Genomic DNA, 18992 nt, shown 5'->3' on the forward strand with positions numbered 1-18992 from the left:
TGAGCCTCTTTCCTTTGTTGAGGAGGAATGTCTGGCATGCCTTTGAAAGGAGGCAAGGTATGGAAATAAAACCTGTAACCGTGGTGAATGATATCCAATACCCATCTGTCTTGGGTAATTAAACTCCAGTTTTCTTTGAAAAGTGCCAACCTTCCTCCCAAAGGTGCTGCCAGCCGAGAAGATTCTGGCAGCTGAAAAGGCAGGTCATTGAGTCTGTTTACGAAAGGACTGACCCCTGCCCTCACCAGAAGACTGAGCAGGTGAACTCCCTGTTCTAGGCCTAAAAGAACCTTGAGCTCTGCCTCTACCACGTCTAGACCTACCCCTAGACTGGGAATCATAAGCAGGATATGTCCACCCCTTGGTAGGCCAATTTCTACTAAACTTCGGAGGCTGAACCTGCAAAAAATCTTTAACAGTCTGCATAGACTTAGCCTTGTCTTCCATTTTCTTTAGAACTGCTTCCACAGGCGAACCAAACACATCAGATTGTAAAGGAGCATCTAAAATCCTTGTTTTCACATGCTCAGCTAAATTCTGATCCCTCAACCAGGCGTGCCTCGAAGAACGAACCAGTGGCAGCCACCCTCGAAGAGGCCTGCACAGCATCAAAACCACATTGCAAAGAATGCTTACCCACCTGTTCAGAAACATGAACTAAATCCTGCAACTCTTTACACTCAATACCTTCCGCCAAAGCATCTACCTTAGACTTTAATTGTGAAAGGAGATAATTTTGGTATTTCAACATGTGAAACTGGCAATTCAAAGCTCTCATGGCCAAAGTGGAAGTATACACTTTCTTTCCCCATCTATCCAAAGCCCTAGCCTCTATCTGGAGGAACAGGATTTTTAACAGAAGCCTTAACACCTTTAGGCCCCTGTGAAAAAGTTTCTGGGTCTGCCCTAGGACTCTTAAAAAGATACTTATGAGCTTCAGGCACCCTATAATATCTATCCGGTTTAACTGGAGCAGGAGGCAAAGAGTCAGGGTTCAGAGAAGCCTCTGCAAAAACATCCTCAACCACATCTAGAACAGGAGGTATAGCTAAAGGCCTATGCTGGGGTAGAAACAAAAATTCCCTAAGCCTTTTCCTGGAATCAGAAATCCTGACCTTCCCATTTAAAATGCTCCCTCATGGAATGAAGAGTCTCTGAAAATGAAAAATCCTCAGGAGGAGAAGCAGAAGGAGTAGAATCATCTACATCAGAATCAGAGTAAGGGGAATACTCCTGCAAGTCTTCAGCCGAAGACTCAGAAGCATCCGAACACTGCTCAAAACTCCCAAGCTCAGGTTCCACCCTAGGCCTCTTATCAGGAGGGGGCATAGAACCTCTAATCATTGTAATCAAATCTTCTGCCATCTTAAGCATATGCTTCTTAGGTACAGAACCTGAAGAACTAGGGGTAACTCCTGAAACAAAACCTGGCCTGCCCCTGGGAGAAGCCTTGGAAACAGCAGGGGAGGGCCTAACCACCTTAGGAAGGGAGGGAAGAACAGCTACCTGAGAAGCCCCTTCCGCCTGGCCTACCTCCTGAGAGGTCACATCTTGCAGTAATAAAGTCTCTCCCTGGGATTCCAAAGAAATTTCTGGCTGAACCCCTGGCTCCACCGAGCCCTTAATTACACCGCTTCCCAAAAACTAACCTGGCACAATCTAATCTTCTCTTTATAGTGCGTTTGTTAAATCTAGCACAAGAGCGACAGCCAACCACGTCGTGCTCAGGCCCTAGGCAAGGTACACACAAGGTATGGTAATCCCTATGAGGTATCTGTTTCCCACAAGAAATACAGTTATTCACTTTTTCTGACATCCGGTAAAATACTGAGGCAAGAAAAAACCAAAATAATCCTCAACGGGGTACTTAGCCAATTTGGATTCGGTCTGAAACTCCGACTTCGGAAAATCTCAGAACGCCAACCTGCACTTGCAAAACTGCTTCTGCATCGGACCATGCGGCAAAAAAGACTGAGGATATGACGTCGGTCATGCGCATTTGTACCCTGACGTTCTGACGTCAGACTAATGCGCCTTGACCGACGTCAGCCATATACTTTGGTATTCGGGCCGACTGGGACAGCGGACTACCCAAGTGTTAGGACTGCAGCAATGTGGTATGAAGAACATCTCTCACCCTTCGTATTCATATTAATAACCATTACATTTATATGTACCTACAGGGGTTTTCCCAAACTTTGATGTTAATACCCCATTAAATGTATAGTAGTGAGAGACTACATCAAAATGTGCAACAGTACCGCAATGGGTATCAATATTCTTAACCCAAGGACATCCCACTGAAATATGCAAGAATCAAATTCTGATTCAATGAGTTGACATGGTAATCCATGGGTAGCCCAATCCACCCTTTAAAATGGGTATAAATCTGTCTCAGGACTTTTTGCTCTGCAAACTGGGTAACTTTTCTGAATTTGATTTAAAATTAGTCAAGACTGAAAAACACTTCAGACAAATGTAGACAAGCATACCATTAGCCCATGGAAACTTTGAAAGTATAAATAACCCTTGGTTTTGTGGTGCATTTGTATATTACAGCTTAATTCTACCATATTTTTCTATTAAAATCCCAAATCCAGCAGATGCAAACATATCTGAATTCAATGACTTGTCATTAAAATTGCCTACAGTTCTAAATTGAAGTATACCCAATACTCAAAACCATACGGCCAAGATACATGCAGACAATTCTACTTGCAGCTGTAGAAATGTATTCACTTGGCATTCCCAACTTGATCCAAACTGGGAAACTTTAAATGAGACAAGTGTGGTAAGCCCACTAACTATACAACTAAAAAAACTTAGTAAAACATAAATCCCATCACAGGTGACCGAATCTAAAAAGGCAATCAGGAAAATGATGGCATTCCAGATATTCATACCAACAGAATTCAAAGACAGGTACACATTCTTCAGTTATGGCAGGAAAATAGGAAGCACTGATCAGAGCTTACCCATAGGGGGAGCCGATGACAGCTTACCCACAAGGGTACTTCTTACGCTGATACAGGTGATGCTGCCAACATGCTGGCAAAATTGTAGTGCCAACTTAACTCCAGACAACTATTTCAAGTATACAAATACTAATAAAAAAGCACCTGGAGAACTGCAATCAATCCACATTCTATTATGAAAGTAGAATGTCCACAAATTTGTAACAGCAAACCAGTCCACGCTTTATTGTAAAAGTTTAATTTGTGGACATTCTACTTTAATTATAGAACGTGGATGGTTTGCTGTTCTCCAGGTGTTTTTTTCTTAGTATTTGATGGTTTGGTTCCAAGTTGGTCTTAACTATTCCAAGTATGCTTATAGTGGATGAACTCTGACCAAGAGATCCTTCACTGAAAATCCTCTAAAACAGATCAATGGATACAATCAGACTGCTTAATAAACACTGCCAGACTCTTTCCTTAAAGAGAGCCTAGCAATGGGCTTTATCCCACAGGTGTGGCACAAAGCTGCTGTGATGCCATTGTTTAAGGGAGGACCCACCACTGACCCTGGAAATTAGACCCAGTCTTGTATACAAAGCCAGACTACATTGTCACAGACAAATTTAAACTATCAAAATCTTAGCCTTGACCCTCTGTAGCTGGTTTGGTCAAGGGCAATTCTTGCCTGACGATCTGGTACTCTTTTGAAAAGATTGACCCAAGTGATAGCTTGCAGGTAGTCTAATGCATACTCAGACCGTATCTAGACATTTGATAACATACCATATCCAAATAAGTTAAACAAGCTCCAAAACTGACCTGTACAAGACTGGATTGATAGACTGGCTTTTGGACAGAACTCTGATTACAATATGCATTCTCAAGAGCATGACAGTGACTAGTGGGGTCCCAAAGGGATTTGTGCTGGGGCTCCAGAGATCCAAGTAGGCATCAAATAGACTATCTTTGGTTTGAGTTTGCAGATTGAAAGCTGTGAGTCATTAAGTCCCCCCCCCCCCAAAGACATACAAGCACATTGTAAGTATAGAAAGAGCTCAAACACACAATACTGTTGTATGCTGTAAGCAATTAGTGTAGATTACATCACTCCAGAATGAGTAGTGAAGGACTTGTGTCCTTGGGTGGTTTGTTCTCTTAACCATGTTGCAATGGTGGTGAGGAAAAGTTTCATCTTGCACAGCTCATACAAATACACTTAAAGGTCAAAAGTCCCCCTTCACCTTGTATTCTGCATTAATTCGGTCCATCATATTGAATAGAATGCTCCCAAACTGGGATGCACCTTACTAAGCATATAGAGCAACAGAAATACCCCAAAGGACTAAATATTAAGTGCTTTAAAGGCCTGAGCTACTAGAGAAACTGAAAAGCTATACCTCTATAATCAGATTGCAGACTCCTTACGGGGGTGATCAGAGACTTGACAGAAATAAGGCTTCCAGCTGTCAAAGTAATACTGGATCTTCAAAAATCAGCCCCACTAACATTAGGGCCAGATAACTGAATTTACTCCAGTAAACAAGCAAGGCAAAGGGTGGGTATAGACCAGGTGGAAATGACATCTTGGCTCAATTGTCTTGCAATACCCATGACCCTGTAATGCAGTCACATACAAGTATAACCTGCATAAAATCAAAACATGAAAATGCAGTACTTACACCATCTAATCCTAGAGTCCTAACTTGTGGCTGAAAATAAAGTCCACTTAAGATACTAAAAAATGTAAATAACCATCAGGATTATCCAAGTTCAGTGTTTTATCTTTTCAGGTATTTCCATGCTTATTCCCCTCCACACCATTAACTTTTACTAATACTTACCTTTAGTTTTCTTTTCTCTGGATCATGGACTACTACATGCCGTATTAAACTTTCCTGCAAAAGATAAACAAATTTAGAAAACCATGTGGAATCCACAAAGCACAACCTGGGCATTTACTGGCCTACTAGAATAAAAACAGATCAAATGCAAGATCTCACCAATGAATAGGCTAGAATAATCTTTTAGCACAGCAGTTGGCGAATTCACATGAACACAGTGCTTCTGCTGCAGCGACCCCCAAGCCAAAAGACACAACAGTGGCTGGCCTACCTAATGTAACATTCCAGTGACAACATTCCAGTGACCGCTATTAAATACAGACAGTATGGGACGCAACCAATAGTTAATGTGCAGGGACTGTACCATTAGGTATCCAAACTTGGCTTAAAGGTTTGGAAACCATGTTGGTACACAGATAAAACTGGTGGTTTACGAGATGGATGCACCCAGATGTAGGTTACAAGGACAGTTATATATACAGGACATGTGGATGTGCTTCACCATGGATCTGCTATAACAATTTAGCTAGAGTACTTGTACATAGAAAACATACAAGGAACATTTGAACCAAAGCCACCACAGTGAAGGAAAACAGCTTTATTCACAAATGGCCACGTTAAGTACTTTCTTCCCCCAAGTTGCAAGGGACTTCAGAGCAAGATCCAAAACCCCAACCCAGCATTATATAATACACAAATAAATCACTAGTTATAGAATTGGATAATCAATTGAAATCCCATCATGAAAACAAATGCTCTTTAAAATCTAGTTTGATTAAACATACACTCAAACCACAATTCATAAAAAGGTTGCTTCATAAAAAATAAAATGCATGTTTAGATTTAACCTAAAATATTTAACTTTAAATTGGTTATATGAATAGCTTCATTGATCCCTGATGCATAGTGGCATCAAGCCTCAACTGCCATCTTAATTCACCAACACCTAAATGTACATCAACATTTACCCTGTGGGTCTTTTTGTAAATGTTGAATTAAAAGATTTGAAAGTATGGTCCCTACATTCATTCAAATGTCTAGCTAGTGCATTAGACTGTCTACCGTGTCTGATGTCTAACAGGTGCTCACCTATCCGTTTTTTGAAATACCTACTAGTTTTGCCTATATAAAATATGGGACAATCCAGGCATTTGGCAACATATACTATATTCAGAGTGTTACAATTATAATGTCCATTGATTAGTTTTTTTCCATTCAGAACAAACTTGTCACCTTGTCTCTAAAATGTGGACAAAAATTACATCTTGCATTTAAAATTCCCTTTACTTTATTGGCGTTCTTACGATTATGTTTACCCATTTCCAGAATGTTTTTAAATAACCCATCTTGTATATTATTTTTGGTCTCTTCCCAACCTTTTGTCCCACATTTTGGTCAAATTGTAGTATATACCAGTTGTTAAAATTGTTTCAACTACTTTCCATGCATCTTGATTGAAAATGATGAACCCCATGTTAAAGTTTGCAGTCCTGTTATATTGCTCCAAAGTATTTGCCACATCACTAGCACTGTTAGCATTATTCAAAATTGGCTTGTATACCATTACGTTTACGTATGATCTCCTTACTAATGTCATCCAATAATTCGTGGGATAAATAGATTTTCAAAATAAACTGAATTTCCTCCAAAAAAGTGTCATCCGAGCTCACCATCCTGGTGGCCTGTACCAACTGTCCCCTTTACTATGGACTTAAAATGTGCACTAGTGAATTCTAAATATGAATTTGAGAAAGCTGGTTTTCTGTATATCCCAGATTCCAATCTATTCTCATCAGTAATAAAATTTACATCTAAATATGAAATAGAAGTTACACCATGTTTATATGTACATTTTAAAAAACTCAGTACGATTTATATTATAAAATTGGCCCAGTTCATACTCATTGCCCTTCCAAATAATGAAAAGGTAGTCCAAAAACCTTGTGCAATACAAAATGTTGGAATGATATTCTCCTTGCATAATGTACTGTTCCCCAGGAGGACAATTTGCAAAGACAGGGGCACAGGCTGTCCCCATCACTACCCTTTTACTTTGCTTATAGTACTGCCCTTCAAAATAGTTTTGTAAAACCACTTCCATTAATGTTACATGCGTTAAGTCATCCCGATCATATACCCCGGATGTTAGTGTTTCACTGTTGCAGTCATTACAAATCTGCTGGCAGGTTGCCCTCAGTCGGCCTGAATTCCAAAGTCTTGGGTCCTGCGTCGGTTGCAGTCTTATATCCCTGATGACCTAACGTCATGGAAGAGGAAACAAGCAGCAAACGCCATTTTCTTCAGTCTTTCTTGAAGTGTGGTGCCTGAAGCAGAAGCATTTCGCAAGTGTCGGTCTGCCAACTCCTGAAATATTAGTTTGAGTTTCAGAACGTACCCCGTTGGAGAAAATTTTCTTGCTACATACCGATGTCCGAAAAAGTTAAATTGCATTACTTGTGGGAAGCAAATACCTCATAAGGATTTCCATTTACACTGTATTCCTTGCCTAGGCCCTGATCACAACATGCCTGGCTGCTGGTTTTTTGCTAGATTTAACCAATGCACTATTAAGCGTTGGTATATTTTTGCCGCGAAGTATTTTGGAAACAGATTTAACTACCCAGAAATGTTGGATAGCAGACTACCAGAGTATATAAAAAATGCAAAGAAAAGGACAGAGACAGTCTAGGTCCAAAACAGACCAAGTCTCCTAAGCCAGTCGCCAGTACTCAGCGAGGTGCTTTCACAGCACCCGAGACCTGCTACTTTCAAGTCGCAGGCCCCTACTGACACCCATGTGGAGTCCGGCATGCCGCAAGATACTCAAAGTATTGGACCCACGGATGCATCGCCCTCGGATGGGTCCAGAGCCGCTGAGCAGGCACTGACTTCTGAGGGTGTATTCAGGCCTCAACATTTTTATATCAAACCAACGACAGCTGCAAAACCAAAGACAAAAGCAACTTCTAAAAAACTATGCATGAACCATGTGCACAGGCCTCTATGCCTAAAAAACAGATGATCAAAATGGCTGAAGACCTTATTACATTGATCAGGGGTTCCCATCGCCCTCCTTGATCAGGGGTTCCCATCCCCCTCCAGAGAAGAGGCCTAGGCAAGACACTTATTATGAATCTTCAGATCAGGTGTCCATTTCTTCTGATTCCTCTTCTGATCAGGAATTATCTATACCTCCCTATGAGGATTCTGAGGCAGAGGAGTTTATACCATCTGCATCACCTCCTGAGGATTATTCATTTGGAGAAACCTTGCATACTTTGAGGGAGCAGTTTCACTGGAGTCAAGATTTCTCAAAAAAAGGCTCTGGGATCTCCTTCTCCCTCAGCACAGGCCTTTAGCCATACCCCCTGTTTTAGGCATTGTGGATGTTTTTTCTGAGTCAAGCTTGACCCTTGACTCCTTACCTCCAGCTCCCAGCAAGCCTGACATATTACAGGGTCCTTGACATTTAGAAACCATGCTGCTGATCCTGAAACTCACAGGGTCCCAAATGGAGTCAAGGCCTCAACAGCAAAAAATCCTACCCCCTCAGAGATACAAGGGCACTGGATAGATGGGGAAAAAAGGCTTATACATCTGCAACCTTGGCAATTAGGGCCTTAAACTTGCCAGTTTCATACGCTCAAGTATCATGTTATGGGATTGCTGAAACAGCTAAAGATTCTACTGGAGCAGGACTAAAGCTCCTGGAAAAACTAAGCAATTACTAGTGACATATGCTGCAGGATCAGAAGGAAAGGCCATTTCAAAGTGGATAAGCCACTGCATTAGTTTCTGCTACTTACACCATGGTAAACCTGTGCCCAAGGGCATTAGGTCTCATTCCACCAGAGCTGCAGCTACTTCAGCAGCCTCCAAGTACCACCAACCAGACATTCTAGAGGCTGCTACTTGGAGTTCTGTTCACACCTTTACAAAGCATTAGCATTTGCCTCTCTACTCAAAGTCCAGGGCAGGCTTTGCCACTGCAGTTTTGCAGGGCCTTATAGCCGCACCTAATGCTGTTTAGCTCCAGCCTCCCAACCATAGCTTTGGGATTCTACCCAAATGTAATGACCAACAGTGAAACATGAACATAGTACAGTTGTTTACACTTACCATTAGAGTGTATTCACTGTTGCAGTCCAGGTTACCCACCCGGCATCCCTTTTCATTCTGGAGTTTTTCCTTCTCCATCTTCTACAACCTATGCGGTGCACTTGCTTGTGGATGAAGGTAAAGTTTATGCATGCATGTATGTATATAGTTATTACACATTTTTGCTACCTTTTGGGGGCAGCAGACATCTGGGGCAAGAAAGACTAAAGAAAATGGTGTTGGCTGCTTGTTTTATACCCCTGACGACCTGATGTCATGGAAGGAGACCACAACAGACGCAGGACCCAAGACTTTGGAATTCAGGCCAACTGAGGGCAACCTGCCAGATAACCCAAATGTAATGACTGCAACAGTGAATACACCAACATCTACATTTAAGTACAGTTGTGTACACTTAACATATGTAATTGGGCCTCCAGCCAAACTAGCCCTTCTTTATGGGGTATTGCAGTAAGAAAAAAAAAAAAAAAAAAAAAAAAAAGTGTAACATCTATAGTGACCAAAATTACATCACTAACTGTATCCTACCAACCACTTCAAGAATTGCCACGAGTCCTTACCAATATATAGGAAGGTTGTTAAACCTACTTGCAACTTTTTGCCCAAGTATTTGAAAACGTTCCAAAACCTGTTTCATTAGCAGTCTACAACTAGTCCAAATTGTGGATCCCTCAGCCCTTTCTGGATCTTGGGTATACCAAATATTAGGTACCATGGGTGAATGTGTGCTCATCCTCACTAATTTGCCCTTGATACAACAAGTAATAAATGTATTTTCCTGTATATGTATTTCATTAAGATAACTCTCCATACATGTTCCATCCTTCAGTAGGGCATTCATCTCGGATAGTCAGCTTTATTCATGATAATCCCATTACCCTTATCTGGTTTCATAATATGGATTTTTACATCCTCAGCCAGTTCTCTTAAACATACCTAATCCTTAGTCATTGTTCATAGTATTTGATTTTTCTCTCAAAGCCTTCCTAACATATTTTGCACTTCTGCTCATACAACTTAATTATATTTAATGGTGGGTTGAAAGTACTTTGTCTTTTCAAACACCCCCCCTTCCCCAATACGCTCATCATTCTGAGTATTGAACCAAACTTTTAAATTCAACTTTCTAGTAAAAGACTTTTTGCTTTTCTAAATGGCATACATAAACCATTTTGCAAGCAAGTTAACAGGCTCTATATTAATCTCCTTTGCCGATTATACACCTTAAAATCATTGGTTACATTCTGTACTACTATAGGTTCAAATACATTTTCAATACCAAATTGTTCAATCATGTATTAATTTTAACACAAATGAGTTTAAGTCCAAAGGCAGTTTCCACATCTACATTACCAAGTAAGAGTCTATCCGTTGTGTAATCTCGGTCTGTTTATGCGTTCTATTGGCGTGTATCAACCGATTCATTGCTTATTACTGCTTCCGCATTAAATACCTAAATATTCAAGTCATAACCACAAAAAACAGTTTGACCAGATATGCTTGGTTGCCATTTAAATGTCCACGTAAAATGACAGCCTTAGTACTTACTGCATCTATCATTTCTAAGGTAATGTCCATTAATTCTTCTGCTGCTGGCTCCGGTCCCTGGTATTTTTCGGTCTTCCACCTTGTACCATATAGTCCCGGTAAGTGTTTGCTTAAAAAAAAAATGACAGCTGGTCCTTTTCACGAAGCCTCTCTGAACGCCTAACGTTTTCATCACTGGAAAAGGTTTGCTGCGAATACCATTTGCCACATTGAGTTCTTGCATGTGTCACACCCTCTCCCTGATCTACTCCACGACTGGCTCCTTTCCCCACTGTTGCCATGGCAACCAGGGGAAACTGGTATACCTTCCGTTTAGTATATTCGTTCCCAAGTCTCATAACTGGGTCGATGTTGCGCAAAAGTTATCATTTTGAATGGTTTGGCTTAAGTTGTCTAAATTCTTGGACATTTTTTTCTGAAAGCCTGCATATTGTATTTCACCATTAATCTCATCATTTGTAACCCAGTTTGATTGAAAAGAATGTGCAAGTCATTTATTAGGGTCAGCATTACCTTCAGCTCCATTGGGGTACTTCCACAGTCTCAACCCTCGTGGAGCTTGCTCCATCAAGGTTTTTTTTTTTGCAGATAATTTCCATCTGCAATTTCTTTAATGTCAATAAATCTTTCGAATTTCAGTTTTTCAACCATTGTGGACTCATGCTGCCCCGTAGTATCTTGCCTTCTCTCCAAACTGAAAACAAATGTATTCTTCCACTGGGCTGCTCCACTATTCTCCATTATTACTATTAGACTCAGTCCCAGCAGTCCGTCCCCCAATTGGAACTACTTGCTGCATTCCATGTGCTGTTTATGCAGACAGACTTAGTTGTGTAGGCTGGGTTAAAGCGTAGCCTAAACTACCAAAGTTATTCAAACCACCCTGTTTTTCCATCAATGGACATTATAATTGTAACACTCAGAATATAGTACATGTTGCCAAATGCCCGAATTGTCCTATATTTTATATAGGTAAAACTAGATAGGTGAGCACCCATTAGACATCAGGCATGGTAGGTAGACTAATGCACTAGCTAGACATTTGAATGAATGTAGGAACCATACTTCAAATTTTTGGTAATTCACTTGCAAAAAGACCCACAGGGTAAATGTCTAGATGTACATTTACAGGTTAGTGAATTAAGATGGCAGTTGAGGCTTGATGCCACTATGCATCCAGGGATCAATAAAGTTATTAGTAGAACCAGTATTTTAAAGTTAAAAAATATTTTAGATTAAATCTAAACATGCACTTAATTTTTTTTTGAAGCAACCTTTTTATTTATGAATTGTGGTTTATTAATTTGAGTGTATATTTAAAGAGCATTTGTTTTCATGACGGATTTCAATTATCCAATTCTATAATTAGGGATTGTGTATTATAAAATGCTGGGTTGGGGTTTTGGATTTTGGTCTGGTGTAACTTAGGGGAAGAAAGCGCTTAGTCATTTGTGAATAAAGCAGATGGTTTTCCATCACTGTGGTGGCTCTGGTTCTATACATTTTTGGAATTTAGATTATATACAAGGAACATTTACCAACAGCTAAAAGTTATAAAAAACAAGGAAGCTCAGCTTTTTGACCATTATATGCATTAGCTATAATCTAACAGATGTACCACTAAAAGAAAGTGGTAGATTAGCTTACTCTGTTTACCAAGTACAGTAAAAAATATGAAATTTAATTACAGCAGAATGCAGTTTCACACAGTACCAAACTTGCAACTGAAATAGCAACTGTACTGCATTACTTTACAGTAAAACTACTGCAAATCTTTACCATACTAAGTTTAGGTACTCACATTCTTGAATACCAGTGCATCTGGCACTAGTGTCCAAAGTGTCAATTCCTTGTTTAGACCCTTCTTTGAGGGAGTTGAATACATCCGCTGTGGCACTTAGTATGAACTCATCTACAACTCTGCATCTCACGTCAGCTGCACAATTTGTTAGCAAATTGTACTACAAGTTTTTGGGGAAGTTTAAGCTTAAACTGCAAATGAAGCCAAAGGTAGAATAAAAAGCCCAAAGTAGAATACATATTACAGTTGAGTACAAAAGGGAAGTTGGTCACAGCTGTATGCATAATTTGCACAGCAAATAGTCAACATGATAGCCCAGTTGGGTTCTGCTAAATCAACCGTAAGCCTGGTTGGGCACTAGACCTAAAGATAGATTTTTTTCATATCAGATTGTATCCTCTCACATGGAGCATTTAAACTGCCCAAGAAATGAAATCTTTATTCAACAAGGCAATGCTTGCAGTAGAGCCCAGGTCAGTTTAACAGGTAGGTATGCTGCTGGACTGAGCACCGATGTCCACACCAGAAGGAATGCAGTGATGCAGCTTGAGCGAAAGAGGTTGTCTGAATAGGTTTAAGGTGTTTCCCTGTAGCATTAATGGGCAGGCCCGAATGCCAGCTGAGCCTTCACATATCCTTCAATTACCATTCTAGGTTTATTGGAGCTGAAAATACATTTTAAATAGCAAGGCAATGTTTCACTTGTATGTTGAGCTGGATGTTTAAATTCTAATTCATGTACAACCTTCAGTACGGGAAAGATCTAATTTCAAGTGGTTAGAGACTGATTAAATATGCCACTTATGGACTTGTACAAGTTTATGAACCAAAAATTCACAACTTTAAGATACGTATAGTAAACTGCAGTGTGTTAAGTAGATGATGAAATGAGAAGCTAGAACCAAATTCTTTATGCTAGTGACAATTACGAACATGGGGAAGTCTAAGGATAGCTCAGTAATGACATACAAGGCAAGTACAGAGGCTCGGAGAAACATAGGGATCAGATGCAGCCCAGATTTTGAAAACCATTAGATTTCATTAAATAGAAGGAACACTAGAATTTAGGACATTTTCTACAAGGTGGTCTTGGGAGTAATAAGATCCACAAGACTAAAGTTATCCTTTGTCCACTGTGTAGGATAGGCGTGAGAATGCAAGTTACCTACTGAACAGTACCCACCAAGTGGTTTCTCAATGGCATTTTCTACTTGCAAGGCACATTTATGGCAGATGGTAAAGTCAATGGAGTATGTGGAATAGAAAAATTTAATTGAGACATGATTGGGGATGGTCGGAGGCAGCAGCAGGACTGCAGCAAAAAAATCCATTACAATAGCATTCTATCCCCTTGGTCTTGTTGCATGAAATGCAACGGAGATTTGCTGACAGTATTCTAAAGGCGTGGGAACAAAAGGAACCACAGCAATCATAAGGAAGTGTTGACCATTGGTATACTAATTATTTTCTGAGATCAGTGGAACCACTAGTGCAATAAACTGGTCAGGGACCACTAGTACAATAAATCGCCAGGGTTGGAGTTCTGGACAAGTACGTCTCTTGATCAGAGGAGCTCAGAAGTCTTTAGCTGCCCCAGTAGATTAGTGCTCGGCAGCAAGTCTGACAAGACGTAGCTTTTTTTTGATTAGATTAAAAAGCAAAAGCACAATGAATATCGGGTCTGGGTAATTTGTTTCCACTGGGTCCATGCTCCATCTCTTGATCTGGACTGAGCTTTCCACAGATTAAAATATTCAGCTCACGTACTTTACTGAACCATTTCTTGTGAATGTGGAAATATGGACATCTGCTGTTTTTTTTTTTTTTTAGCTCCTTGCAGATACAGGGTTTCAGTCCTGTTTGCTACATGTATTTTTAAATTGGTTATGACATTGGACACAGGCTCATTACCCTCAACTTCTAATTTTTACAAAATGCCCAGATTTCTGCCCCATTTTTGGCCTTTCATAACTGTCAAATCAGAGGATTGAAGTCACCAAGTGACATGTTTCAGACTATCCTTCAGAAAAATGCATGCCAACAAAACCTGTTATTCCAACAACCAAGTTTAGAAGAGCAATATTTAAAACAAGTCTTTTTTGGGCCTTTGTCCTCCTATTTAGTCTTTAGGCTTGAAGGGAATCAAGATAAGAAGAGTCCTTTTTCAGCAGAGGCCCCGAAAGAAATGCTCCACATAAAATAGATTACATAATCTAAATTTTCACAGGTGCAGCAACAGGACATTTCATATTTTTTAAATGACAATACAAAAATTAAGAAAATGTTTGACAATACCTATGATTAAGAGGGCTGTAACACCTTATGTTGTATAGCAAAATGTCAGAACGCCAAAGCACTTTTAGTAGGAGGTATACTTAATATCTATACTTAAGAGGTAGTAGATAGAGGGATGAAGAAAACATGCATTAAAAGATTTAATGCCTAAACAGTAAGGGAGGGTGTTTACCCAGAGAGCCAGTGGAAGGAGGAAATAGCCTAGGAGTCACAGTTACAAATCCAATTGGTTTGTAAATGTGCTTTTAGAGTTTTTAAACTGAGATAGGGATGTAGTAGCTATGCTTGTGGGCAGTGTGTTCCACTCATTATATAGTGTGAATAGAGGGAGGCTCCAGCTGAGTTCGCTTTTTGACCATGTTTATTGGAGGGTAAGGCCCTAGTACTTTCATAGCAATGTAAAAGGCTTTGTAATGCTAGGGGGTTTCTTAGGGTGATAAAGAATTTTATCAAGTTGGTTGTAGAGGAGATGAGGAAGTTCAAGCCAGTGGAGTTGTTCAAGGGCTGAGCAGTGATGTGGGATGCAAGCTACTGGTGACATTTTGCAATCTTGTTAAAATAGGTTAGGTTTAAATTATATCGGATGTCCTAAGATTGGTTAGGACTGTGGACCTAAGATGTGTGTGCTATTTTTGCCCTAGTGCTGTCAGATTGACATGCTAGTTTTTTTGTGTGTCTTTAATGTTGAGAGAGAAATATGTCAAAGCTCATGTTGCAGTCCATTTCAACTCCTAGGAGTTTGGTATGAATTACAAAAGAGTTTTCTTGTTAGATGCAATATTAAATGAGGATGTAGGTGTGGGGTGTGGTTAGTCAGCTGGAATAGAAGTTTGGCTTGGTTAGGGTATAGTATTAGCTGAGTTCAATGTACCAAATGACAAACTCATGCTTCCCCCAAGCATCGCAGTAGAAGTCACTAATTACACAGGTTATAACTAGGTACCCATGCATCTACCATCAAGGGGCACCTTTGACCACAACCATTCTAATTAAATTCTGTCTGGTGCACACAATGCATTTTAGGACATTAACTGGAAAGTTACAAAATTCAGTCTTACCCGCATCACAAAAGATTTCTCGCATGTTGGGTAGTAGCAACGATACTTCTGGAGGCAGATGTGCTTGGATCTGATGTGGTGCTGGAGATTAAAAAGTGTGGTGAATGGATCCTTGCAGCCCTTTGGACACATCAGTGGTGGTTTAGGTAATGCATGGCTTCTTCTGTGCCTAAGCAATGCAATTCTCTTCTTGAAAGTCTTATCGCACTTTATACACTTATATTCAGCTGGAGGGAGAGTAAAGTTTTTAATGTAACTCCAGTTTTACAATATCTAAAGCACAAATTCATAACCATGATCAGTTGACATTTAACTCCTTTTAAAAGCTCGGTTTTTAAGTTCATTGTGATAATTTCCATTAGAATGCTGCGTGCGTTAACTGAATTCTACTACAAAATTACAGGCAACAAAACTTCTGTGTAGGCTAATTTAGAAACTGCACCTGACCAGGAGCAGCCTTAGGTCATCTAGTACCCTAGGCAAAAATGCTTTATGGCACCCCACCACCACCACTCAGTGCTCCCATCCTGGTCTACTTGCACCAAATGCTGAAAAGCATCCCTGCTAGAGTGTCACCCTAGGCTGCTGCTTAGTTGGTCTATGCCCAATGCTGGCTATGCACTTTTCAAATGGTAGTTCATACACCAGAACACATTTCAGCAGAGCACCCTGGTCTCAGTGTAGATGGACAAAGCCTCAACTGCAACCTAGTCAAGGGGGGGGGGGGTTCAATTAACTGCCCATGAGTTAGTGGGTAGAGTGCAAAGGGGAATGAAGGGTGGAGTTTACTTGCCTCAAGAAGGCAGAGGTGTACATGTTTGAGATGCAGACAGACCTGTCCAAGAAAAAAGGGGAAAGCCTACAGTGCCTTACAGCACAGATCAGGATTGCATGCTCGGGATCTGCTTCCCTTGCAGTACCAGGCAGAAGGCCAAATGTGGTCAACCTACAGCACAGCAACCTGCTGGTACTGTCACATGCTAGTTAAACCATGTCTTATTCCATCTGGTGAAAAAGGATGGGCCAACTGTCCAGGACAAAAAGTCTGTAGACAGCAACTCTACACCAAAGCAAAGCAGCAAAAATTGCAATGTTTTCAGAAAAACAGACCTTTTTAATGCTCAAAACAGCCTTCATCCTTTGTCACACCCTTTACTACAGGTCTAAAACATCAGTGCTAGCTTGCTACTGAATGCTAGCAAGCCATTCAAATAAACTGGCATGTCAGTAAGGGCATTGCAGCCTTCACCTTATGGATTCCCAGATGTCAACACCCACCAAATCCAGGATACAGCAGCTGCCGACTGCACAGTCTCACCTCTCCTTTGACTGGCACTAAAGTCAAACTCCAGACCACTGAGACAACAGGAACAAAATCTTTATGGCAATAAGTCTTCATACCCTCTCTACTGCAAGCTGTGGAGCTGTGCAAAAATGCATTATAAATTAATACCGAATCAGTTTAAAAGGCTAAGCTTATAACATGAAATTAAGGAAAAAATAAAACATGCATGTATTTTTCACTTTTATGCATACACTGTATAGATGCAGCTGCTTCCTGAACTGGAATTTACAGAACTATGAAGTATTAAAGAACTGAGATTAGGTGCCATGGTCACAATGCAGTTAAACCCTGCCTCGGTTCTTGAAACAGACACCACTTTTTACTGACATGTCCTGGGGGAGGAAACATCCCAAGTTACTCAGATTTCTATTTCATAGAATTTTGCTTAAGACTGCATTACGGGCCACCCTTCCAGCCGTCTCAGTCTCATGTCTGGAGTTCTTGCACGATTCCTCTTCTGACTGGGAACTCTAAATACCAAAGTCTTAGAACCGTATCTTGTGCAACACACCATTCAACTGCCACAGCAGCTCCAAGGCCTCCTGTACAGAGATCTCCCTCCTACAAATACGTAAAATTAATTTGTCTGGGTAATTCCACAAAATGCCAATAGGTGCTCTCTACAAGAAAAGCTTATTCCGAATTAGAAGCAATAGTAGGTTTAATCCACCTCAGCCTTTTGCCCCAAATTTTTGGAATTTGTGCAAGGAGTGAAGACAGCATAACTTGATAATGGAGCAAAAAAACGTATGCGATTTTTATGCCCCCCCCCCCCCCCCAATGAAAATAGATTTCTGCCAGATGCACTCATTTTCTCCAAGCTATGTATAGCACTTCAGCCGAGAGAGTGTAGCTTATCTTCGTACCGGGAAGACTCCCATCCTGCTGAAGATCAGAAGAGGCCATTATGAAATTTCAGGTTCAGTTATTAACCACTATATTCCAACCTACTTGTTAACCACTCGCTGACCATTAAATATGTAGCCTTTTTACTGGTACTTTCTTCCAATCATCTACTCTTTGACCCCTTCTATTTTCATAGTACTACAGTAATGCTAAGCAAGGGAGAACAGTTCTCCACAGCAGTAACCACCTTATTTGTAAGCTCCCTCACTTCAGGAATCCACCCATGTGGATTGTTCTGCATCTACAAAACTGAAGGCAGAATTGGCAGATTCCTACATAAAACGTCCAAGGTGGCAGAGCTCAATAGTTAAGTTGGTGGCCAACTAAAACGGACCCTTCTCTGCTGTATCATCTCATTGCCATATTTTTCCAGGTCCTAAATTTGTTCTATAGGATAAACAAACTCAATGTTATGTCAAAGATTCTAAAAGTCATCCAATTCAGAAATCCTCCCAGGGACATCCAGCTCCTTTTTGGCAGCAACATGAGAACAGAGCTGAGGATGTGTAGTCCATTCTGAAAAGTGGACGTGCTGGACATACTATCAGGCCTTGTACAAGTGTCTCAACAGCAATCCCACAATCCTTGTACAAGCGTCTCAACAGCAATCCCACATAATCCATACCATTCTAATCTCTAGTGATCCCTCACACAAACATGAGCACAAGACTGAGGAAGTACATGTCTGCATCCTCAGTCACCCCTGCTATCCAGGGGAGTGTGAATCACAAAACTTGAATGCACTTTAAATTCTCTTCAGCTGTACAGCATATCAGAGATGCTTGGGAATGACGAGAGGTAATGTCCCATGACTTCAGCTGCTGGCAACTAATAGGCCAAGTAGCACACAAACGTCACAGTGACAGGCCTGAATCACTGTGGGATAACTGTCGTGGCTGGCACCAAAATGGAAATTGGATACTGCCACAATACTAGACAAGTACCCGAGACACCTCCCTTGTTTCCACTTTCCTGCACAGAGATGTCAAGGCATCCTTCTGAACTGCCCTTACTGCTAAATCTAGAAGTCACCCCACTTAAAAATAAAGGAAAAACACCTACTACCATAGCTGCAAAATGTTATACATGGTGCTAGTCCTTCACAGATAGTGGAATCTGAGA

At 40.6% G+C, this 18992-nt stretch overlaps 1 protein-coding gene across 2 annotated transcripts in view; it reads right to left on the minus strand.

Moving 5' to 3' along the window:
* The window catches only part of LOC122788119 (P43 5S RNA-binding protein-like), a 292075-nt gene that overhangs the window by 109221 nt on the left and 163862 nt on the right, over positions 1 to 18992 (minus strand). For both annotated transcript variants that reach the window (XM_044055057.1, XM_044055056.1), the window contains exons 7-8: positions 15620 to 15846; positions 4799 to 4852 (exon numbers count right to left, since the gene is read on the minus strand). In XM_044055057.1, the coding sequence (XP_043910992.1) occupies positions 4799 to 4852; positions 15620 to 15846 (281 nt within the window). The remainder of the gene's footprint in view (positions 1 to 4798; positions 4853 to 15619; positions 15847 to 18992) is intronic.

This window comes from Protopterus annectens, chromosome 13.part0 (genome assembly GCF_019279795.1).
Source record: "Protopterus annectens isolate FY-2018-M chromosome 13.part0, PAN1.0, whole genome shotgun sequence".
Classification (NCBI taxonomy): domain Eukaryota; kingdom Metazoa; phylum Chordata; order Ceratodontiformes; family Protopteridae; genus Protopterus; species Protopterus annectens.